The sequence below is a fragment of the Dermacentor variabilis genome, chromosome 4 (genome assembly GCF_050947875.1).
Source record: "Dermacentor variabilis isolate Ectoservices chromosome 4, ASM5094787v1, whole genome shotgun sequence".
Lineage (NCBI taxonomy): Eukaryota > Metazoa > Arthropoda > Arachnida > Ixodida > Ixodidae > Dermacentor > Dermacentor variabilis.
This window is the reverse complement of record NC_134571.1, coordinates 171,956,021-171,982,199: the sequence shown is the minus strand read 5'-3', so window position 1 is coordinate 171,982,199 and position 26,179 is coordinate 171,956,021. Positions and strand designations below refer to the sequence as shown.

Genomic DNA, 26,179 nt, shown 5'->3' with positions numbered 1-26,179 from the left:
ATCGTAAATTAAAACGGTTTTTGTTCCTTGCGCCTTCGGTCCTTTGTCGTGCTGGTCGCGTCTCGCGGACCCCCTGAGCGAAGGCGAGGGGCCTTCATCTGGCGCCCAACGGGGGTCCCGATGTCGGAGCGAAACAAGTAGACCTAGCGGGGATTGCCAGCTGCCTCGAGATGGGGGCGGTTCCCTTGTTCCCGTGCTCATGGTCCCTGCGGTGCGGAATCGTACTCCAGAACAAACAAAAATCACGAGAAAGAAGAAAACCACGTTGGGCGCCAGATGAAGGCCCCTCGCCTTCGCTCAGGGGGTCCGCGAGACGCGACCAGCACGACAAAGGACCGAAGGCGCAAGGAACAAAAACCGCTCACTGAACGTTTTTATACTACATCTCGCTCTCCTTGCGCCCCGCTAATCGGCGCCATCCTGCCTTCGCAGAACCGCTTGACCGTTCCGTCGGACCACTTTGCCCGTCCGATTTCAACACCAAAGATGCACCGCCGGCATTTTAATGCACCTACGTTCGGGTAAAGTCAAGAAGGGCGCGGTTGAAAATCGTACTCGCGAAACCGCTAGTCCGATGCCTGACAAAAAGGACCAGGGCGCGCCAGCACAAGATATGTTCAGCATTATTTTCCAGCTGACCGCGCTGCTCGAGCATCAGACAAACATAACTCCAGCAGCCAGTTTCCGTTTGCAGCTCTCTGTGCCTACATATGAAGGCCACACAGATAAGAAATCGGTGACAGACTTCCTTCAGGAAATGCAAGATTACCGCGATGCGGAAGCTATTACCGATGACGTTCTTCTTCAGCGCGTTTTGCCCGTCGCCCTGACTGGGTCCGCCGCCCACTGGCGTCGTCGCCAGTCATTCCAAAGTTGGGCGCACTTTGAGCAGCTACTGCGAGCAGAATTCCTCCCCCCCGACTACGTTGTCCGCATAAAAGACGAGCTTCGCGCCCGTAGTCAGGCGGAGGAAGAAAGCCTCCAAGAATACATGCGGTCCTTTCAGGAGCTTTACGAGCGCGCAGACCCTTCAGCACCCGAAACAGAAAGAATGAATGAATGAAAAACTTTATTTTCACAAAGAAGGTATACCGGCGAAGGTGGAGCCCTCAGTCCAGGGCCCCAGTGGCCTTTGCCATCTTGCTAGCTCTGTCGATCAGATTGAGCTGTTCTTCAGGCTTCGAGCAGGATAGCGCAGCCTCCCACTGCTCCGGTGTTGGTGTTTTGTGTACTGGCGCTACCTTTGGCTTTTGGCAGGCCCATGTAACGTGGTAAAGCGTTGCGTGTTCACCGCATAGCGGGTATTTATTGTCGTATGTTGACGGATAGATTTTGCTGAGCAGACTCAGATTGGGGTATGTATTAGTCTGCAGTTGTCTCCAGGCAACCGACTGCTCTCTACTAAGGTCTTTGTGGGGAGGGGGGTAGATCCTCCTTAGGGCTCTTTGGTTTTCTAAAATTGCTCCATAGCGTCTGGTGACTGTGTCCGGTTCCCCGTCGTGGTGCGCCCCCCGGTTGGCGTATGCTCGGGCGTTGGCGTCGGCACGCTGGTTCCCTGTCACAGTCTCATGACCTGGTGTCCACGTAATGAAGCATCTCGGAAATGTTATTTTTCTCGTCTTGAGTATGCGGATGGCCGCAGTGGATATGCGTCCACTGCTGTACCTTCTGCACGCTTCTTGCGAGTCCGTAAGTATTGTTGTAGTGGCCTCTTCGCCCTTGTGGGTCATGGCGAGTGCGATTGCCGCTTCCTCAGCCTCCAGGATGTTGTTGCCCTTGATCGAAGCACAATTGATTTCTCTAAGCTGGTGATCAACAACGCTGACTACCGCCCCGGAGTGCTCTTTGTATGTGGTCGCGTCGACGTATAACACGTCTTTTCTCGCCGAGAAATATCTGTTGTGTGCTTCTGATCTTGCCTTTCTTCTGGCCTTGTGTAATTTAGGGTGCATGTTTCTCGGTATCGGGCTAACCTCAATGATCTCTCGAATCTCTTTAGGTATGCTTTCCGTGCTGTTAATTTCTCTGCAAGCATCTCTCATACCCAGTATCTTCAGCGTGTTCCTGCCCGTTGGAGTCAGCATGAGTCTCATTTTCTGCGCGAGAAGGTGAGCTTCGATGTGTTCTTGCACTGTGTTGTTTATGCCCAATTGAAGGAATTTCTCCGTCGAGGTGTTGACCGGTAGTCCGAGAGCGCATTTGTAAGCTTTCCTAAGGATTGCCTCTAATTGTTCTTTTTCCTGCTCGAGCGGTGTTTGGTAGGGGACACTGTATACAATCCTACTGATCACGAGGGCCTGTATTAGCCTACATGTGTCCTCTTCTTTCATACCTCGCCGTCTGTTTGAGATTCTTGCGATCATCCTTGTGATCTGAGCTGTAGTGTTTGCCAGCTGTCTGATTGTGTGGTCCACACGACAGTTGCTCTGTATCCACATGCCAAGGATCTTAACTTGGGATACCTCCGGAATCTTCTTCCCCCCTATGAAGATGTCTATGGAGTTTTGCAGATTGTATCCTCTTCTGTAGACTCTGAGCACCTCGGATTTCTCCGAGGAGCAGACAAGCCCGCAGTGTTCAGTGTATGCATGGACTGTATCTGCTGCGCTCTGCAGAAGGTCTTGTTTTTCTCCTAAGGATCCCTTGGTCACCCAGATTGTGACGTCGTCGGCGTATATGGCATGCCTGAGCCCTTCAATTTTTTCGAGCTTCCGTGCTAACCCGATCATAACAATGTTAAAAAGCGTAGGGGATATCACAGAGCCTTGCGGTGTTCCCTTTTTGGGCATGTTGAAGAAGAGTCACCCGGGCAATCCGGCAATCTCACCCACGCTTCCAGGCTTATTTAAGGGGCCGCACCTTCTCTTCGCTTGACGATCTCGCTAAAGCGGCATCCGATATTCAGGCGGCGATGTTGGCAGAGCTAGCTTACCAGCCTCCACCCCCGCCTCAAGCCTCCCTCGAACCGTCTTGCGCGTGGCGCGGTTCTCCATTTGCAAGCCCGGGGGATAAGATACCGCCTCCAAGGGCGCTGGATCCATTCATTCACCGCACCTTTGCCACCCAGGTACCTTTCCGGCCTCCGGTCCCGGAACCTGCCACAACGTTGGGAGACACTCGGGGCCGCAGCAGGCCTGTAGCGGCTGCCGCCCACTCGGGAGCAGCCCATACGCGCAGGAGCATTTCAGTCTGCTTCCAGTGTGGAGGCCGAGGCCACTACAAGAGCCAGTGCCCGAGCCCCCCTGGCTCCCGCCAGTAGGGAAACGACGAGGGCCGGTGGTGGTGAGCGCCTACCAGTCGCCGGCCAACGACCTACCACGCCCCGACGTCCCCTCGCAACATGCAGGCTCCGGGACGACCTCTCCGGCAGCTGCCGACCCTCACGCGGCGTTACTCGCAACATCGAAGCATCTTGCAGCGGCTGTCAAGCACCAAGCGGGGGCAGGCGTTTCCAAGACTACGAAAAGCCGGGTGTTTTGGTCGTCTCACTATCCTGCGGTCACGGCGCGGAGCCGCGGACAACCTCGGCAGCGGAGAGGCGGATAGAAACAGCTCCTCACACTCGAATCACCACCGGCATAAACGGTAGTAGCTGTACCGGAAAGGTGTCACCCCCCCCCCCCAGATCGAAGGCCCAAGATCTCGGACAAATGGTGAGGTCTTTGCCGTCCACGTTCAGTCTTCTTGACGACCACCTTCAGAAAACACCATTGGTAGCAGTCAGAATGGCCGGAATAGAAGTAACTGCTTATTTAGACACCGGCTCTTTCGTTTCTGTTTTCGGTGATCGTGTGAAAAGCGCCTGCGAGACGAAACGTCTACAGTTACGAAGTGTAAACACGACCATTCGCATGGCTTCCGCTCACGTTGCGTCCGCTACGTCAGCAGCCCGGTTAACGGTTACTATGAATGATAAAAAGTTCTGGCAACGCTTCCTACACTTTCCAGGACTTTCTTGTCCTGTGATTTTGGGCCGTAACTTCACAGCCACAGCAGTAATAGTTCTCGATCTCTCTAAAGGCACCTACCAGTACGGCATGTATGCACATCCACTCAAGTTCATGAGTAAGCCAAGGGAACCACAGTCAAATCTGTTTACCGCCAATATCTCTGCGGTCTCCGAGACTGGTAGTGGTATTCTCACTGTTCTGAAGTCTTTCACAGAATCTCCGGCGGAGAAGACCAAAATCGAGACGGCGCTTAAACCATTTGCCGAAATGTTCACGGAACCTCCTGGCAGCGTTAATGTGCTGACTTATAGGATCGACCCCGGACGCGCCCGCCCAATTCGTTTCAACCCGCAGCCCCTGAGCATCCACAAGCGAGCGCTTCTTGATAGTGCGCTAGACGAAATGATCGCTACCGCTGCAGTAAGACCGTCTAAGAGCCCCTGGGCATTCGCAGTTGTACTAGCACCTAAGAAAGATGGCACGGCGCGGTAGTGTGTCGACTACCGTCGGTTGAACGCTGTCACAGTTCGAGACTCGTACCCCTTCCCATCAATCGATTCAGTGATGTATTCACTTCTATCCGCAAAGTTCTTTACTACTTTAGACTTAAGCAGGGGCTTCCTGCAAATTCCGATCACGCCTGCGATATTGCAAAGACTGCATTCACTTGCCATCGGGGACTGTTCGAATATGTCCGATTGCCTTTCGGTTTGTGCAATTCACCTGCAACCTTTCAGCGTGTAATAGATATTGTGCTTCAAGACGCCAAATTCAATTATGCGACGGCTAACATGGATGACGTGGTAGTGTTCTCGAATACCCAGGAGGAGCATCTCCTTCACCTAACCACCGTTTTACAACGAATGCAGGCCGCAGGCATCACCATTAACCCCCGGAAAGTTCAACTGGTTTCGCCCAGAATCAACTTCCTAGGTTTCATCGTCGAGCAAGGCACATTCCAACCTGACGAGGAGAAATTCCGGGCCATACTGCAGCTTCCACCACCAACAGACGTAAAGAGCCTGCACCACTTTATCCCCAACTGCGCTGAGCTGGCAAGACCTCTCCACCAGCTCCTACGGAAAGGTGCCAGTTGGTACTGGACTGACGTGGAGCAGGGATCATTTCGAGCTCTGTCATCGGCTATCGCCGATACCGCACGTCTGCTGCTTCCCGACCTCAACCTGCCATTCACCGTGCAGATCCAGGCAAGTGAGTATGGCATCGGCGCAGTCTTGCTTCAGAAGCACCAAGGGAAGCTTCACCCTCTGGCTTTTGCAAGTCGCACTCTCACAGAAGCAGAGCGGAACTATACCGTAACAGAGAAAGAGTGCCTAGCAATCGTATTTGCACTCATGAAATTTGACATGTATCTGGATGGGGCTGACTTTACTATTCAGACTGACCACCAGGCGCTGACGTGGCTGTCAAAGCTACAAAATCCAGCCAGCCGTATAGCCCGCTGGGCCCTCTCTCTTCAGAAGTATAATTACAGAGTAGAATACAGGAAAGGCACCTTCAACAAGGTAGCGGACGCCCTGTCCCGAGCACCACTCTCCGGGGATGGCGAGGCGGCACCCGAAGTCCTGGCTGTGGCAGTGCCTGTGCACGCCTGGGGAACACTGATCTCCCGCCAGCAGCTACTCGACGCCCAGCTAAGCGACGACCAGTGCAACTTGATACGCAAGGAACTGGACGGCGCCAACCCTGCCGGTAGCGGCAACTACGACTGCTACATGCAAGCAGACGACGGCCTGCTTTTGTGGTATATACCTGCTGCCGATAAGGATTGCGGTGAGTCCCCATTCCGTGTCGTTGTGCCTAGGAAGCTGCGCAAGCCTTTTCCAGAGTACTTTCATGACACCCGCCTCGCCGGTCATAGCGACGGCAAGAAAACCTTTGAGAAAATGTGTCGCGTCGCGACATGGCCGCACATGAGAAAGCATGTCTTCAGATACGTTCGCACATATCCTACCTGCCAGACCGTGAAACGGAGGGGAGGGAAGCCACCAGGCTTCATGCAACCAGTTGAGAGCCGATACCCATGGGAAATTGTGGCATGTGATGTTATGGGCCCATACCCCAGGTCAGCTAAATGGAATCGATACTTGTTAGTGGTCACTGACCATTTCTCCAAATGGGTAGAGCTGTACCCGCTACGCAAGCTGGATTCTAAGATAATCTGGGTTAGGCTGTTGGAAGCATTCACCCGTTTCGGTTTCCCAGCGCTGCTTATCACGGACAATGCCACATATTTCACAGGCAGGATATTCGTTAACACTTGCAAAGCTCTTGGCGTGCAGCACAAAAGGACGACACCCTACCACCCTCAAGCCAACATCACGGAGCGTGAGAACAGAAACCTTAAGACAATGCTGGTGGCTTTCAGCGAGCGGCACAAGGACTGCGACGTTCGTATCCAGGAGATGGCTTTTGCCACAAGGACCACAGTAAACCGGTCGACAGAGTTTACGCCAGCGGCTATTCTTCTCGGTCGCGAGCTCCGTTTTCCTATTGAGCATGCATTCACCAACGGCTCTGAATTACAAACTCGCAATTACTCCACGTTCACACAAAATCTTTCCAGCCGCCTGGCCCACACTCTGAAGGAGGCCAGGGAAAACTTGGACCTTGCCCGCCTGGAACATGGGAACCAATACAGCAAAGGCAGGCGGCCCCTGGAGTTCGCGGTCAGCGACGAAGTGCTCCGCCGCACGCACCCACTCCGCGATGCTGCAAAAGGGTTTGCTGCTTCCCTCGCGCCTAGATGGGATGGCCCTTACGTTATCGCAAAACGTATTTCTAGTTTGGTGTACCTACTGCGGGAAAAACACGGCAGCAGAGTAATAGGGCCCGTAAGCTTGCACGACCTCAAAGCATACTACGAGCGGCCATCAGACAGCTAACCGTGCTTCAGTCATTATACGAGTTCAGCAGTTAACGCGGCTGTGCCCTACTTCCGTTATCTGTTAATCGCGACGTTTTTACATGTGCTGTCCTTGGATATCCTCGCCTTACGCAGAATACCACGCTACCACTCCAACGGGCGTGACCAGCCTGGCTGCCACGGCGGCCCATCGAAACATCACCTACGTCGTCGGTCTCTCAAAGAGGCGACCGATGTGCGCTAGCGTCAGTTGCGCGAAAAGTGCATCGTCCCCGAAAGAGCGCACCCCTTAAGCGCACGCCAATTGGAGCTGTCACGTGGAGCTCCGAACGACGCTAGACACCATTCCAGCCCATCGCGTGCCAACTACCCCGAACATCTTGCTTCGCAAAAGCCGCGATGTACTCGACTAGGACGATGCATGGTGTGGTTGGACATAGTGTTGTTACATAGTGTTGTTACATAGTGTTGTTACATAGTATTGTTACATAGTGTTGTTACATAGTGTCGTTACATAGTGTCGTTACATAGTGCTGTTGGACACCCAGGCGGGTGTCCGATCTTGTACGGGGGGGAGTGTCGGGCCCTTGGCCCTCTCTGCAGCGCGCACGGGGGAAGCCTTTGAAACGCGCGCCACAACGGCACTCGTCGCATGGACCATGCGCACCGATCGCGGTATCGTAAGAACTCGCGCGGGGACTGCCGGGAAGGCGGCTGCCCGATAAGATGGCAGCGGAGACTGCATTTGGGGCTTTTTTCCGGGGCGCGGGCCTGGGGAGGCGCTTGTGGGGCGTGGCCGTCTAGGTTTCTTTCCGAGCGTGCTGCGGAGCAGGGGAAAAAGCGTTTTTTGTCCGCGGAAAGAGTGCTCTTGTTGTTCGCTTTTGGAACTGTGTCTGCGCGCCTGGTTCGGTGCTTGCTTGCTTTCTGCGCTTTATGCATTCTGTTATCGACCGAAATATTGTGTTTGTTGATGGTTTGTAACGGCCGTTCTTTCGTCGCTCTCTTTGGCTTGTATATTTTGTTGCCTCGCTGTTTTGCTGCTTTGCCTTGCTCTTTTCTGCTATTGGCCGCGAGGCTGCGGCAATTGTTTGAGTGCTACATTCTATCGTAAATTAAAGCGGTTTCTGTTCCTTGCGCCTTTGGTCCTATGTCGTGCTGGTCCCGTCTCGCGGACCCCCTGAGCGAAGGCGAGGGGCCTTCAATATATATATATATATGTATATATATATATATTTGCATGGACATATAATTTATTCCCTCATTTTCGCGACACTTGATCCCAGTGTTTGCCATGGTTATGGCTAATTCATCAGCGTTCCTGGTACCCCAGGAACGCTGCTGGTGTACTATCGGCGCAGAGGCCAGGAAGTTGTAAGAACATATTTTCGTCTTCTCAAATACTGAAAATTCTTCGTGCCTACGCATTTATCTTGAGTGTAAGCATTCTGGGACGGTCTAGCGTACTCGTGCTGGGATGCTGAGTTGGGGACACGTATGTGTACACAGCCTGCCATCGCGTTGGCTGAGGTCAAGTTGTGTCTAAAATGTGCAGTCGTCCGTGTACACTTGCTGCTAAAGTGCTGGAGGTAATGCCTCAGAATGGGTGAGTGCTTGAAAAACTGCTGTTTTCTGAATAATTTCTTGCACAGTTTCGGATGAGTCAGGTATTTTCTACGCCATGTATGTGAATCTAAATTGCATTTGTTGGTAATATTACCTGTCCACGACTTTCGCATGTTTCGCCTCTCTGCGCAGTATTCCTTTGAACTAAATACCAAAAATACAAATCCCTGATATTGACTTTCTTCAACTGATGAATCGGTTGGAGGTTCGCCCGGGAACTAATGCTGCTTTCCTGACGCCATAGCAAGAGATTACTGCACAAAAGGCCTGGAACGAGCATTTACACCGACCGAAATAAACACTTCCTCAATTGACAAGAACTCTTGCATCTAGTTTACGAAATAGCACGTTCCAAAGATTCGATGGAGGCTTGGAAAGAGCACAGAATGTTCGCAATAATTTTTGCCAAATTATAAAACCAAGCTTTTTTAGGTAAAGTTGACGGTTGCATCAGCTACAATCGGTTGGAAGCGGCAACTGTAGCATACGATGCAGGGAGCGACGTATCATTACTGTCATGTGTAATAACGAACCCACCTAGCAACTAATTTTCTTGTGTTCTGATAGCGCTACCGAAAGGCCACACATAATTAGGACTCCCAAAGAGTAGCGCCAATGCGATGGACGCTGGAAGGAACAGACACGTCAATGCGCACAACGGAGCCGTGTTCAGAGTCAGCAGGACCCAGTGTATGGCTACGGTGATCTATAGGATGAAGTGATACCACAGCGTCACTGGCCTTAATTCAAGCCAATTTTCTCCAGGAGAGAATGAGGGGGTACACAAAGTGAGCACACAAAGGCAAGGGGGCGGAGAATGACGCCGTTCCCCTATTCAAAGAAAGTTACGTATTAAAACATAAACAACAAACGCAACATAGCCACCCAAGCTCTTAAAGATTAATTTGTCTAACATCACCACTATTATTTGAATTCGCGCCCTGTGGCATTCTACACTTGGGCACTGTGACACTGAGGCAAATGAACACGCCGTACCACCACCTGAACAGTGCTTGGTGCGTGTAGTTTATCACACAGAAAACTTAAAACCCCGAGTAACATTCACATAGACGTTATGTCGCTGCACACTCGGTGAAAGCTTAGGCAACTAGTAACACTTATCCAATAAGTTAAACTTATTTCTAATTCACAACATTTCTAATTCTAAACATTTTTAATTCTACAACAATAATTAGACGGTATCAGCCATCATAACAAAACTAAATAGGAGATATTGCATAAAGCTGGTATAATCCTGCGTTCCAACCTCCAATCATGGTGATGAATAATTAGGATATTTTTATGAACACGTGTAATTACCGATGAGAAAGGTCCAAAATCACCATACAGTCTCATAGGCGACTTCAATGCAAAAGTGAGGGAAGACGCAAGTGCTGGGGAAGAAGCGGTTTAAATTACGGTGTCGACTGTAGGGACGGTAGACAATAGGTGATTGTACAATTGATGGAAAAGAATGCACTCCGAATAATGAATACCTTTTTCAGGAAACAAAGTAAAAGGAAAATGAGCTGGCAAATTCCTAATGCAGAAAAAAGACATCTATTTCGTTCTCTCTGCCGTTCCTACCACAGTACAGGTTGTACAAGTGCAAGGTAGGGTAAGGGGAATTCATCTCTGTTATCGCGACACAGTGTTTCTGTTGCGACTTCACAACTCTCGGTCGTCAACAGAATGCTTCTGTTGTGACGTGGCGCAGTGGGGCCTACCCGCAAAGCTAGGCCTATAGAACGCCATCGTGGCGCTAACATTAATATCGATCTTTGATCTTCATGGTAACGTCACTACTTCTCAATTTGGCGCGTCGTTGCAATTTAGCGGGTATGACGCGCTAAATGTTGAAGCTGTCGCTCAACCATATGCACGGTCGAGTTTGCGGTGTCTCGTCCGGTTGTTGTGGTAGAGTGTGCTAGATAGCTGGGCGCGGCTTTTCGCGTAGCTATCTGGGCAACTGGCTGAGTAGTACGCAGCACAATTAATTTCGCACTTGCCTCTATGTCAGTCCCAGAATTCTCGACCGCCGAACAAACTTCGCCTGTATGTTCAGTCGTAACGAGCGTCAATCATGACTGCGACAGGCCTGAAAGGTGCGCAACTCATGAAGCATACGACCTGTTTAAGCCGGTAGTTGGCGATCGGGCAGCATCGCCATGCGCCTGGCGCCCGATTCACCACAGTGCCCTCAGGCTGCCGCAGTAAACTCAGTGAGCGGGCACTTCGCGGTATTTACGTTACACAGCAGACGTAGCTACAAGCAACTGTAGTGCGTTTGTTATGTGTACGAGAAGGCTGGAGCGCGCCCTCGTCCCGGCTCATCTGCTCCAGTGTGGCCGTGCTACATTCTGCGTGTCGGTTTTGCGCTGCACCGGCTTGATCACCGGATAGTGGCCACATCCAAAATGCACATTTAGAAGCGCCAGCAGTAGATTTGTACGAAGCGATGCCTGTCAAGGCATGCCAAGGCACCTTTAGTTTCATGTGGCTCAAGGCGTGCTGAGTCACAGAGAAAGAAATTTCAACAAGAGTGGACACTCTCATAGAGCCCAGCGGCCGAATAGACTAACGCACCAAGCGGATAGTACTGACACGTGTACTTGTTTTTCTTTATCGGACGACACGTTTTACCGCCTAACAAATTTTATCGCACAGCGCAGGACGCGCCTGCATGTATCGGAAGTTTCTGGAATGTGATCGATGCTTCTATCCGCTATCTCTGACCGAATTTTGAGTAATCTGATCGCATGAGTGCGCGACGCGAATGATGTAGGACTTTGTGGAAGGCACGCAGATCCCAAAGATTAGTCTGGAACATTCGACGAGTGCTGTATAAAAGCGACGAGCTTGACCAGCTCATCAAATTTTCGACGATCGCCGACCGTGTTCGCCACTATCGTTGTGCTATAAGTGTAGCCTGTTTTTGTGAGCACAGGTTCGCCTAATAAAAGTTCGTTTTGTCTTTCACAGTATTGCCACTGTGTTCTTCAACGTCACCACCACGTGGCAGTATTAACGCCTTCCGGTTTCGGTTCTGGGTGTGCGCGTTTAGAACGCCAGTTGGTGCACGCCACACCGGCTCCGCTGATCGGCGCGGAATTTAATCTTTTTTCCATTCTACTATGGAACGATGCACGGCCTTGGCGCGGAATCGTTTTAATATTTAGTAAAAATGATTGCGAACGACCTTTACAAGCCTTTAACGAACCTGTGTCACGTGAAATTTCATATGGTAAACGCAAGACGTCTTCCGAAGTGATGAAATGTTTATTTTGCTCTATATAAATGCTGTTTCCGGGATTTTTGTGCATTCATCCGAAGTTCTGGCACCAGGTAAGCAGCAGCCGCTGCCGTACGATGCTCTACCGGATGACGTCAGCTGAAAAAATTTGATTACAATCATGTATCATTTGGTATATTGACCTAACAGGAGTATTGCGTATAGTGGCGAAATGTGGTGATTGAGTGGCATTACAGGTAAATTCACTTGAACATACATTTCGTAGCATAAAGACTCCTCCCAAACAATGACATGAATCTGAAGAAAACATCCGATTTTCAAGGATCCCTCCCTTCCGGCGCATTATTTCGTGCACTTTAAGAGCCCAAATACACGGGTGACTGCGCGTTTCCAAAACAACTTTGCCTCAATCGACGCGATGTTACGCCAAGTACACAGATATGGCTACAATACAGGCTCTCAGCCAGACCATGTTACACGTTCGCAGAATGCCTTATAGTCGCACTCAAGACAGATTCGTAGGTGCAAAACATGTTTTCAGCCGCTCAGAACACAGACATATCAAGTTTTTCAGCTCCTCGGTGTTATCTTTGATGCGTCCTGCCGGGGCAAGCAACATACTCCCGTATTATCAATGCCGGCAATCGCTAGTCGCGTTTTCGACAAACGTGAGTACCGAAATAAGGTATATGTGGTTGCAGGGCCACAAAAAACGTCGCAAATTTGTCCCACTAAAATTCAGTGCACGCAAAACTAACACACCACGGCCGGCTTGCTTTTTTGGCTAAGAGCTTGACAACCCCAGGTGCGGCGAGCATGCTTCAACAGTGTCCCAAAGAGTTACGACATGAGTTACAATAATTTTAGGGGTCAGAGAATGCGTCACGATCTTCTCCCAGTAAGATTCAGTACACGCGAAACTGCGGCACACGGCCGAGATGCTTTTCGCTAACTGCGCCAATACGCCGAGCGCGGCCACTGTGCTTGAAAAGTACCCGAAAAAGTAGATAAATTAATTACAATAATGTTTGGGGTCAGAGAAAGTGCCAAAACGTGTGTCGGTAAGATTCAGTACACGCGAAACTGCGTCATACGGCCGAGCTGTATTTCGTCACAAAGCCAGGTGTGGCGAGGGTGCCCGAAACAACTTATAATATGGCTTAGGCTCCATAGAAAGCGTCGCAAACATCTCCTAGTACGAGTAATTAAGTCAAACCAACTAGGCTTGGTCGGCGGAGCTGTTTTTCGATAACTGCGTCGTTATAAAGGTTCAGTTTTGTGCAGTAAGCCTAAATATGCTTGAAGTGCACCGCAGATCGTCAAAAAAAAAATTCCTCACCTTGTGTCGTCGAGTAGTGCACGAAAAGATAACTTGTCACCATCGGGGACCAACTCCCCTTCTTCGCATATCGTGTATATACTATATATACATATATATATATATATATATATATATATATATATATATATATATATATATATATATATATATATATATATATATATAAAGCAGAGCGAGAGATGAAGGGATTACAATTCGTGGCCACTGCTTCATTTCAGAATACGTATATCTAGTGCAACTCAAGATGGTCTGCTGCGGACTGCCCTAATTTGGACCTCAATCCTAGGACGCAGAACCTGCATTGAGTGACTAATTTGTTGCATGCTATTAAGATGATGGAACTTGGAGCTCAAAGAGGTGCGACGTAATGCTTACGCGTTTCTGTCGCATTTGCCTCTTAATCACCAATGATTGTTTTTTGCAAGATGTTTCAAAAAAAGACTGCGTTCCGTTCCTTATTTTGAACACTTTTCACAGCGAAACTATATATCGCTAGGGCACTTCCGTCGTGCACGAACAACCCGCGAACTAGCTCCTTTGGCAACTCCGCACAGCCGCGTGAGCGGGATCGTGCCAATGCTCGCATGTTCGGGGCCCTCGTCTTCTTCCATAGCTGGCTGTGTTGCCTCTCGTCATTTCATCATCGAATTTCATTTCTCTGCCGTTGTCGTAATGGGGAGACCATGCAAATATTTTTTTTTTATTTGCGATGGCACGCACTATTGCTTAAGGGGGAATGAGCCATTCACTGTCATACGTGATGGATACATCTAATAACAGAGGTTATTCGAGAATGTGTTTGCCTACCTGACCTCACGGTGACCACTGATAAGGCCAATGAATCTGTTCGCACCTTTGTTCAAAAAACCGTCACCTCACTGTCGGGTGCTAAGTAGCTTCGCTGGTCATCCACCTTTACAGCGTGAAGTGGCTCATCAAATTTTTACAGGGAAATTGCTAAGCGCTAGTTCCCCCAGGACTTTGTTTGTGTGTAAACACAAAACTCCCCAGACGTGGGCCGATGCCGATGATAGTGCGATGCCGGGCCGTCCCACGGCGGAGGTGCGCTTTGCCTTTAAGGGGCCTGCATACACATCTTCGCTGGACATCCTTCTGCACAGTGTGGAGGGACACTGTGATTTCTTTTTCAGAGCCCAGAACACTTATTTGAATCACGTCCCTACAGATCTGTCTAAGCGAACGTCATACGGAAGAAGCTCCAACATATCAATTTATTAATGCAACAAACTATTACATTTACCCGCTTCATTCGGATTCAGCGGCACATGTTGTTTATGAAAAGTTGAAGGCATCGTCGTAAAAGCTGATTTTTGCCTTTCAAGACGGACCTGTATAAAATATAACTAGCATCAAATTGTCCGATCAGTTTACCTTGTTACGCAAACAAGACTCTGAATTGTGGCTCGCCGTGCACCGTTACGAATTAGAAAACCGATCGTTTGGTTCTTTTTTGTTTTCTGCAAATGATGTCTGCGTAGCCAGATGACTCTTTCGTAGTAAAGTAATTTGAGTAAGCTTTGTAAGTTTGCAGGTGTTCACATAAAGAAAGGCGCACTGTCTAAAGCCAATCAATAAACTTAAATTGTGCAAATTGTGCTCTCTGAGCATTGCAATATTATTTTGCGTGTAAATTTTTGAATTATGCATAGATATTACAGAAGAAAACATGCTCGCCCGCCCCCTCTGTGGCCAGTTCTTATTTTTTCTTTCAAAAGGGGGCAATGCGATTTGCACTGCTGTTTAAACACTTCTAGACGCTGTGCGTCATATAAGTGTTATAATATAATAAATAAACAATGCATATAATAAACAATGCCTGACGCCTCAGTTCGCGTTTTTCTCAGCTTCATCTGACAGATGGTCTTTTGCGCGCAGCTGCTTAGCTAGTGCGAGAAAAAATTTGTTTAATAGTCTTCGTACGCCATTCGACCTACGTATGCGCATCGAGTGACCTTCAGAAAGCGTTGCTGTTTTGTGTTTTAAACGTTATATCTGCGTCGCACTAGGAAATATTTTAAATTAACGAAATCAATTATTCGTTGTCCTTCTCCTTTCAGGTATATGTAACACGCTTGCTTTGAGAGTTTTGCGATCCGCCCATAAACTTGCGCACGGGTCCCGTTTAAATGACAACTATGAAGTATTTCAACTTTGCTGTGCTTCTTGCACTTTTCACCGTTGCTAATGCACTCACCATTGAATCCCTCCGCAAGGTAAGCAAAATATTCTGTATACATAACTCTAAATTATCTTATTTTGGTCAATATGAGTGTCCTCAATAAAATAATTTCTGCTAAGGCGAAAAAAATTCGATATTGTCTCACGAAGCCTAGTGCATGGTGTCCTCTTAGGTGCGTGTGTACTTTTTGCACTACTTTTTTTTTCTGTCTGACATCTTGTTGTGATGAACCTGCCAGACAGCGCAAGTGAACGAATGACTTTGAGTATTTTAACCCACATAACAATAGCCTAATTTCGATGATGCGCCATTCTGATTTCAGATAATGATGCGTTAGCATAATTAGGGTATAGATTGAAGCAGCGCTAAGAAGACGAGGACAGGAAGCGAAAGCAAACACAGCTAGGCGATTGCAATTTCCAATTTCTGCCCTCATTTTCTTCGCGCTTCTTCAAGTTAAACTCAAGACGGACTAACTTCCCGAAATCAAATAGTTTCTATTTGGGTACTTCGTGCGCTTTGCGGAGGCTTTGTATTTAAGTATTTATGTGAGTTTCCATCTAACCGTTTCCTTTTCTATGTGCATCACTGGGTCGTTCCTGGTCGTATGGGCAGCGCATCGGGCTGCTGTGCTGGGTTAACAGCAATGGAACACAACCATTGCACCGACTTGGATCAATCAGTATTTGATAATGTATATATACGTGTTGTTCTTGCACGAACCTGTTTCACGGCGACATGAGTCACTGTAGAAGCGGGACTGGTAACGAACCGCATTTCGCAGAAACTCTTCAAAGCCAACTTGGAGCACTGCATATGTGCCACACGGTCTGCGGTGGTATTTATTGAACATTTTTGATCCCTACTCTGGTGACCCCGGTATGTGCCAGTAGGTGTGTGCCGACCTTCATACATACAGAGTCACCCAAAATGGCTGACTATGTGTGTGCCACTCGGAATGTGCCGCTCAGCGATGGCGAAGCACATGCCTTAAATTTATCTGATGATGAGCGGAATCGAATCCACATAACAAGGATTCCTCAAGGACAGTAACCTGAAGCACTGCGCCAAAAATGTCCTGCGTGTGTGTCACTTTTCAATGAACGCCATTCGCGTTAACGCTTCCGCGAGCTCCACATGACTATGTTGGGTATGTGCCGCACTGCAACGAACTTCTCCCCAACCTGGGTCACTTAGTATGTGCCACGTGATTGTGTGACAAGCGAGGGAACAATTCTCAGCGTTTGCAGGCACCGGCGCACCACGCTGTTCGTCTCGGAGGCCAGGCAGGCACTCGTCCGCAGCGCCCCTAGGTGGCGCAGCGTGTGCAGAAAGAAGCACTAGAGAGGAGCCCGGTTGTCACACGGCGCATTACTCAGCGTTCGTATGCAAACACACGCCATGTATTTCGGACGTCACGCACGGGCTTGACGATTACGGCGGTAGATGGCACCGACGGTTCCTAGTTAAGCGCGAAAGAAGCTTCCAACTGATGTACAGGCTCCCCAAATAACTCGTTTGAATAGCGGCAATACTTTGAGCCGCTACATTTACTCACTGCTAACGCATCGGCGTCGACAGTCATCGTGACACGGGTTCTGCCGCAACTTTCTTTATCTTGGGAAGGTGATACACGAATGTAGCTGAAATATTTATTTCCTTTAATAGCCTTAAAGTGGCCTTGCTGTGCGTGTCCCTTATTTGTGAATGCAGCATCACCGGATCTTGCCCAATGCGCGGCCACCGCAGTAAATACCGAGAAACTCGGGCTGCTGTAGCCGTCCACATCGTCCGTCTATATATATATATATATCGGCGCAGATTGGCTCCAAAATGAAGCGTCCTACCCACGTATGTAGTACTCATGAGGCGCGGCGACCGCCAGGGTCCAAACTAGGGCAGCTAAACTAGGCGACAAGTCTCGCTCAACTCTCTCAAGCGGCGTAACGGAGTGATTAGCAAAATTGTCCGCTGTCCTTTGGATGGAGGGGTACGCCTTCGTGAACATTGCGTGAAGAAAAGTATTGAAAAAAGAAAAAGGTTGGGAGCTGTCGCATAGCTGATGCGTTCTGTACTAGGGCGCCAGTTTTTAGTGAGGGTGCTGCTTCCACAGTGAGGTATACATGAGGTATTCAATTGCCAAAAGGTATCAGGCGCTAATACGAGGTGAGTAGGCAGTGAGTGAAACTTCATGGAAGTGAGGTAAGCTTCAAGCAAACCAAGTGACTCAGAAAACAACGCCAAAAGTTATAGAATGGAAAAAAATGGGGTACATAAGAGCACATGCAGATACGATATAGCACAATAGATACTAATTAGAGCATAAGTTTAGTTGCGGGCTCAGTTATCGAAGTGCATGGAGTAATTACAATCAATCACAAATCACTCATTACCGCACACCAAAGAACAGAACTGTAGATTTTACAAACCGGCCACGTAAGCACGGGTTCGGCAAAATTCCTGGAAACCTGTAAGTTTAATGGGCAAGTATTGGCGTCAAGAATTATGCGAGACACATGAAGGTGTCATTATATTTTAGAACCTAATTAAGAGGAAGCTTTAGCTCAGGCCCAACTCCGACGCGGCCTATTCAAATACATGTAAAACGCAAAAACGTTTTTATGAGATAACTCCTGGACCGATTTGGATGAAATTTGTTGCATTTGAAAGAGAAAGTTAAATTCTAGTGACTGTTGGAAGCGGAATTTCGATTTAGGGCTTGAATTTTCCTAAAACGATTTTCAAATATTTGACCGTTTGAAAAAAATAGAAGCACGAAGTTTACAAATTGATATCTATGCATCAAGAACTGATATCGCGGTTCTGTAAACGGCATCCATTAGATCATTCAAAGCGGACAAATTCAATATGTCATTTTACATCTTACATGAATTTGTTACGTTGCTTACAACGGTTTTACAAAAGTTGTATTTCCCTATGATTAAATTTTTTTATATTCATGTGTAACATATAAATTTTGTCCGCTATGGATGTACTTTTAGACGCAATTCAGAGAATTGTATTATAATCTTTAGTGGTTGAGTTACAGAGTTGTAAACTTGATAGTTTCGTTTTTTGAAAATTTTTGATTTTCGACAATTTTTAATAAAAGATTGACGACCTAACTCAGAAATTCGAAACCAACAGTCACTAGATTTTAAGTTTTTCTTTTAAATGCAACAAACCTCGGCAAATTTGGTGCAGTGGTTGCCGAGAAAAACGAATTCTCCTTTTACATGTATTTAGATAGGAGCACTCGAGCTAAAGCTTCCTCTTAAGGGAAACAGTTGCCTGGCATAGACTAAACATAGCCCTAGCAGAGCGGATGTGATGTCACTCGCTCCTCTCTCACTCCTCTCTCGCACTTGCTCTCTCGCTCGCTCGGCTGTTCGCAACCGGTGCGCACACGCCTGTGTTTCGTGCTCTGATGTCACCACCGGAGAAGGCGCGTAAGGTGCGCTGCGTGTGCAGCTCGCAAGGGGGCTAAGCCCTCCCAGGAGGCGCGCGCTGAGCTTCTTCGTCGCTCTCTCTCGCTCCTCGCCCCCATATCGTGGCAGGGAAAAGACGTTCGCTTGCTCAACCTATACACCAACGCCGAAGTGTGAGTGCCTCTAAGAGAGACCTAAATAAAACATAAGGGTCGCTTGCCATTTTTGATCCATTTCTTATTATGGTTGCTGGTTTGTGGGCCTGATAAAATATTACGCCATAATCATTTCTTCTGCCACCCGATAATGAAGGAAACGAGTAATTAACTAAAACACAAGTAAATAAACTAATGCGCTACGGAGTCACATTGGTTTAACCTTATTATTCTTGTCATAGGTAGCGTTCCAAACATATATACTGTCTTTCTATGCTTCCTTTCCTCTATCTTTTTTGGTATATACTGTGTAATCTGTGTATATATGTTATGTCTTATCATATCAAGCAAATTTCGTGAGGAAAACATTGCTCAATTGTATCTATGTGCATTGAAACTTTCAGAAGGCATTGTATGGCTCTTCTTAATTCATCTATGTTTGTGCGACCTAATACGCATAAACACAACTATATCTCTGACGTGTTTGGTTGACTCCGCTTGTCGTATGGCTCATCCGAGAGGCGCCATCTATTGGTGGCGCGAGGGGGCTCGGGCTGGTAAATTGAACTGTCTCCTAATATGAGCTTTTGCGAATACTCGTGTGAGGCCGTAACTTCAGCAAACAATTCTTCGAGATCACACGAACTTTCGTCCAGTGGAAGTGTTTTGAGCCAGCGCTGCGTGCCCAGCAAAAACGGTGATTGAAGACGACGAAGTCAAGGATCTTGCGCCAGCTGGTGAACCGTCCTCCTTGTTTCTGACATTTTCGTGTCTGGCTGCTGATCCTGCTGCTTATTCTTGCCTTAGCGCGTGACAAACTGATGGAGGTGCGGGGTAATCTAATCTATGCACCAAACCCCTCCGGGCAGCAGGAGCTCCAGCCCCGTACCGGTGGTTACGCCTGTACACCGCGCCAGCAGAAGGATCCGTGGACAAGCCCCTGAGTTTGGACTCCTCCCAGAGAAAATGGCAGCTCCGACCACCCCAACCGGTATGGAAGGCACAACGCCGATTCATTGTATGCTACTCAATCCGCGCACGCCGAATCCCTTCCACGGCGCCATACATGAGGACGTTGAAGATTGGCTGTTGCACTATGAACGTATTGCCGCGTTCAACAAGTGGGATGACGCAGACAAGCTGAAAAATGTCTATTTCAGCCTTAAAGATGGCGCACGTGTATGGTACGAGAACCGTGCAGATGCCTTAACTTCATGGGCCGAATTCAAAAGGCGGATTCTTGAGACATATGCGAGCCCTGATCGCCGAGAGCGAGCTGAGTGTGATCTCCAGTCCCGTATCCAAATGCCGAACGAGAGTGTCGCAATGTACGTCGAGGACATGACGCGTCTCTTTCGACGAGCCGACCCCAGCATGTCGGAAGAAAAGAAGGTGCGGTACCTGATGCGCGGAGTGAAAGAGCAGCAGTTCGGCGGTCTCGTGCGCAGTCCTCCCAAGACTGTGTCAGAATTTCTTTCCGAGGCCATCACCATGGAGCAGACTCTTCGCCAGCGGACACCATCATACGAACGCCAAGTGAACACTGCCTCACCTACGGACTTCTTCGGAGCTCTCGGGGGTCACGTCGATTTCTTTCGAGAGCTCATTCGTTCCGTGATCCGCGAAGAACTCCAGAAACTGTCGGTACCTTCACAGCCGACGCTCAGCTCCTTGTCCAGCGTTCTCCGTGACGAAGTTCAGCATGCGCTAAAAGAACCACCCTTCAATACAGAAGCTCGACCGCTAAGACATGACAGCCCACATATGTCATATTCGCAAGCTTTGAGGCAACCTGCCCCACCTCCCTCCCCGCTTCGCGCCGCGCGCCCGGCCATGCTAGAGCCCGTCCAAGCTGCCTCCTATTACCAGGACCACCGACAGGCCCCGAGGAAATCAGACGTGTGGCGGGCACCTGATCGCCGTCCCCTTTGCTTTCACTGTGGCGAAGCTGGGCATGTCTACCGTCAGTGCTCCTATCGAGAGCTCGGACTACGCGGATTCTCAGCGAACTCGCCGCGACCTAGGTTCGGCCAGCGTCCTCCTGAAATTGAAGAATACGTTGCCCAGCAGCGCGGATCTCCATCAGCTCGCCACCAGTCACGCTCCCCTTCGCCGCGGCGGTTTTCTCCGACTCGCTGTACGTATGCAAGCGTGGTGCAGGGTCGGTCGCCCAGCCCACGACGGGAAAACTAACCACAGCGACCTTTGGGGGCGAGGCCGCTCAGTCTGGACGTGCTCAAGGACCCCCACTGACGCGTACGCGGACCGACGATACATCGACGACGACAGTACCTGCTGATTCCAGAAAAAGAATTTCCTTGGACATTCCTGTACTGCTTGACGGTCGTGAATTGACTGCTTTAGTGGACACTGGAGCGGATTATTCTATAATCAGCGAAAAACTGGCCACCCTTCTGAAGAAAGTGACCACGCCTTGGAATCCAACGCCAGTTTGTACAGCTGGCGGGCACATCGTCACACCACTCGGCATGTGCACGGCACGAATACAGATTCGCGGCTCTACGTTTGTTGCCAGTTTGAGCATTCTCCCTCAGTGTTCTCGAGACCTAATCATCGGCATGGACTTTCTCAGGGAGCACGGCGCTATAATCAACATTCGACAACGCCTCGTCACTTTCTCGACAAAAAGCGCCACAGCGACGACCAACACCATCCACCCTCGAGCATCTCTTCGTGTCATCGATGACGCTGTCACGTTACCACCGCGTGCAAGTGTCGTTGTTCAAGTGGCATGTGACAAGCTCATACACGGTGAAGCAGTCGTAGAAAGGAATCGGTCTCTCCTGCTTTCTCATGGTGTTTGCGTAGCAAGAAGTCTTGTCGATCTCCACGATGGCCAGTGTGAGGTTCTTGTCACCAACTTCAGCTACGAACACCGGCACCTTTTCCCCCTGTACTGTCATCACCTACGCCGACCCGATCGCCTATGTCACTGAGTGTTTTGTTTCTGAGGCAATCGGCACTGCTGAAGCACCTCTACACAACGTCGACATTAGTCCAACGCTTCCTGAAGAGAACAGACAACCCCTGTGCGAGCTGTTGCTTGAGTTCCACTCTTGCTTTGCACGGTCGTCGAAGGTACGTCAAACATCGATTACGAAACACCGTATCATCACCTATGACGACGTGCCCCCCATACGGCAACAGCCTTATCGTGTTTCCCCGACCGAACGACATGCTATTCAAACGCAGGTGAAGGAAATGCTTCACGACGGCGTAATCCGGCCTCCATGCAGTCCCTGGTCATCGCCAGTCGTCCTTGTTAAAAAGAAAGATGGGACGCTTCGATTTTGTGTAGACTACCGGAAGCTAAACAACGTCACAAAGAAAGACGTGTACCCGTTGCCTCGTGTCGACGATTCTCTGGACAGGCTGAGGCACGCGAAGTATTTCTCCTCTATCGATCTGAAAAGCGGCTACTGGCAAATTGAAGTAGATGAGCGTGACCGCGAGAAAACTGCTTTCGTAACTCCGGACGGCCTTTACGAATTTCGAGTAGTCCCTTTCGGGCTCTGTTGCGCTCCAGCCACATTTCAGCGAATGATGGATACCGTTCTCGCTGACCTCAAATGGAAAAGCTGCCTCGTCTATCTCGATGATGTCGTTGTCTTTTCGGAAACTTTTGACGAGCACCTTCGACGCCTTCGGAATGTACTCGAAGCCATTCGATCGGCTGACCTTACACTCAAGCCAGAGAAATGCCATTTCGGTTACGAGGAACTGAAGTTCCTTGGTCACGTCGTAAGCGCGGCAGCTGTTTGGCCTGATCCTGAGAAGACTGCTGCCGTAGCAGCTTTTCCCGCTCCAACCGATAAGAAAAGTGTGAGACGATTTTTGGGCTTGTGTGCATATTATCGACGCTTCATTGAAAATTTTTCGAAGATTGCAGATCCGCTATTTCGCCTTACGCGTGACGACACGCCATTCCTCTGGACTGATGCACAACAGACCGCCTTTGCGGACCTACAACGTTGCTTGTCTTCTCCTCCCGTGCTCGGTCATTTTGATGAGGATGCCGACACAGAAGTGCGCACTGACGCCAGCAATATCGGTCTCGGAGCTATCCTGGTGCAACGACAAGACGGCACTGAACGAGTTATAGCCTACGCGAGCCGCACTCTGTCACGCGCAGAGTCCAATTATTCCACCACAGAGAAGGTGTGCCTGGCGGTTATTTGGGCTACCACAAAGTTTAGGCCGTATCTCTACGGGCGGCCATTTAATGTTGTGACCGACCATCACGCTTTGTGCTGGTTGACCAACCTCCGAGACCCTTCTGGACGATTGGCACGTTGGAGTCTGCGACTGCAGGAATTCAACATCACCATCGTGTACAAGTCAGGCAGGAAACATGAAGATGCTGACACGTTATCACGGGCCCCTGTTAAATCTCAGAATCCTGACGAGGAAGACGACAGCGCCTTTCTGGGAGCCCTCAGTGGGCCGGATCTGCTCGCTAAACAGCGATCGGACGCTGAGTTAAGACCCGTCATCGATCACTTAGAAGGCGGCATCGCGTCCATTCCTCGCCCACTTTCGCGACGGTTGTCGTCATTTTGCCTACGAGGGGGCATCTTATACAAAAGAAACACAGGTGCCGGCGACAAACCACATCTGGTAGTAGTACCTCAAGCCCTTCGCGACGATATCCTATTAGCCTGCCACGACGAGCCGACATCTGGTCACTTGGGCTACTCAAGGACTCTGGACAGGGTACGGCAACTGTACTACTGGCCTAGACTGACTGCTTGCGTCAAACGCTACGTGAAAGGATGCCGTGAATGCCAGCGCCGCAAGTCACCACCCTGCAAGCCTGCAGGCCTTCTACAACCCATCGACCATCCGCGTACGCCGTTTGATCAAGTTGGAATGGACCTTCTTGGACCATTTCCCTTGTCTTCCTCCGCCAATAAGTGGATCATTGTCGCAACTGACTACTTGACGCGTTACGCTGAGACGAAGGCACTACCACGCGGGACAGCATCTGAAGTTGCCCAGTTTTTTATGCATCACATTGTGCTTAGGCACGGCGCACCGTCATTCATCATCACTGACCGCGGGACGGCATTTACGGCGAAGCTTCTGGATGACAACTTCAAGCTGAGCTACACGCGTCATCGAAAGGCCACTGCATACCACCCTCAGACTAACGGCTTGACAGAAAGACTAAACAAAACACTGGCAGACATGCTCGCTATGTACGTGGATGTGCAGCTCAAGACGTGGGACGAAATCCTACCGTACGTAACGTTTGCGTACAACACTGCCATGCAGGAAACTACACGCTTCCCGCCATTCCGCCTCGTTTATGGTCGAGATGTCCAAACTATGCTAGACGCCATGATGCCATATGAAGATACCGACCAGCTCGACCAGTTAGCTCCTGACGTCGAGGAGTACATTCAGCGCGCCGAGGAAGCGCGTCAACTGGCCCGCGTGCACATTAGACAGCAGCAGTGTACCGATGCAATAAGGTACAATCTCCACCATAGACAAGAGACCTATGAGCCTGGTGACCAAGTTTGGGTTTGGACACCCATTAGACGGCGAGGCCTCAGCGAGAAACTCCTCAGCAAGTACTTTGGACCAAAGACAGTACTAAGGCGTGTAAGCGACGTGAACTATGAAGTGATCCCAGATGGAGACCTGCCATCGTCCAAGCGCTGTTTACCACGCGCAGAGACTGTACATGTGGTCCGCCTCAAGCCGTATTTTACACGGTGAAGTGTACTAGTGAAACAACCTTTTTTTTTCGCTGTCCTCGCGTCTTCCTCCAAAGAACTGTGAAGCGTTTTTTTTTGTTCCCGACCACAGAACACATTTTTCCGTGTGCATTTCCGTATGTGTGCTAGCGCGTCCCCCCCCCCCCGCACTTTCTTTTGTCTTACCTAATTTGTGTAGTTTCCATGTACGTTTTGTGTTTGAGCATCGAGTCGATGCTCCGTTGGGAGGGGGAATAATGCCACCTGGTGTTTTGAGCCAGCGCTGCGTGCCCAGCAAAAACGGTGATTGAAGACGACGAAGTCAAGGATCTTGCGCCAGCTGGTGAACCGTCCTCCTTGTGTCTGACATTTTCGTGTCTGGCTGCTGATCCTGCTGCTTATTCTTGCATTAGCGCGTGTATATATATATATATATGCGGCGTTCGGTAATCTCGTCAGCCCCCCCCCCCTTCCAAAAACGACAAATGAAGGAGATCTGCTTATTGTGGCATGCATGCTAAATTATAGAGAATTTGCTCCCCAATACTGCCCTGTATTCAGAATTCCTCTGGCTTAATATTCTTTTGGTGAAGTTACATTGCCTATGTATCTAACGCCCTTTATACGCTTAGGTACGCTTAAAAGACGCAAAAGTGAAGTTTTACTCAACTGATCTTCTTTCAATACTTCAATAAAACCCTAAGAAATTCTGGCGTTTACTGTCCAGTAAATCACGCAAATTCACATACTGCGCTAACTGTGGCATCATACAAGATGTCTCGAATTAGCCTATACTTGAAGAGGGAACTGAAGAAACTGGTACATAAGAAGCCGATCCATGAGTTAGGGGTAAGAATGCGTGTTCTGTAGCTCGATCCGGTAATTCCGGATCGAGCTACAGAAGACGCATTCGGCATTAACTCAGGAAGAGGACCTTAGTGTTTAAGCAATGAAGGACAATCTTATGGTCATCATTAAGGAGTGTACTATAAAAGTCGGTGGTGACTTCGTTAGACAGGATACCGGTAAGCTATCGCAGGACACCAAAGATCTGATTAAGAAATGCCAATATATGGAAGCCTCTAACCATATAGCTAGAATAGAGCTGGCATACTTTCAAAGTTAATCAACAAGCTTAAGATAATTGACAATAGGAAGTATAATATCGATAGTATTGAGCATGCTCTCAGGAACGATGGATGCCTAAAAGCAGTGAAGAAGAAATGGAATAGGCAAGAATCAGATGAATGCATTAAGAGACAAAGCCGGTAATATCATTACTAATATGGATTAGACAGTTCAAGTGGCTGTGGAGTTCTATAGAAATTTATACAGTACCAGTAGCCCCCACGACGATAATGGCAGAGAGAATAATCTAGAGGAATTCGAAATCCCAGAAGTAACGCCGGAAGAAGTAAAGAAAGCCTTGGGAGCTATGCAAAGGAGGCAGGCAGATGGGGAGGATCAGGTAACAGCAGATTTGTTGAAGGATGGTGGGCAGATTGTTGTAGAAAAACTAGCCACCCTGTATACTCAATGCCTCATGATTTTGAGCGCGCCAGAATCTTGGAAAAAGGCTAAAATAATCCTAATCCATAAGAAAGGGGACTCCAAAGAC

The 26,179-nt window shown here is 49.1% G+C and overlaps 2 protein-coding genes across 3 annotated transcripts in view; both read left to right on the top strand.

The window, feature by feature from the left end:
• The first annotated feature begins 574 nt into the window (after nt 1-574).
• On the top strand, nt 575-3,259 carry LOC142578423 (uncharacterized). The gene is made up of 2 exons (XM_075687810.1): nt 575-1,047; nt 2,797-3,259. The coding sequence occupies exons 1-2, from the start codon at nt 575-577 to the stop codon at nt 3,257-3,259; spliced, it is 936 nt and encodes a 311-aa protein (XP_075543925.1).
• An 11,718-nt stretch (nt 3,260-14,977) lies between these two features.
• The window catches only part of LOC142578069 (uncharacterized), a 44,298-nt gene continuing 33,096 nt past the window's right edge, over nt 14,978-26,179 (top strand). For both annotated transcript variants that reach the window (XM_075687488.1, XM_075687487.1), the window contains exon 1: nt 14,978-15,289. In XM_075687488.1, coding sequence (XP_075543603.1) covers nt 15,261-15,289 — 29 coding nt within the window. In that variant the 5' untranslated portion in view covers nt 14,978-15,260. The remainder of the gene's footprint in view (nt 15,290-26,179) is intronic.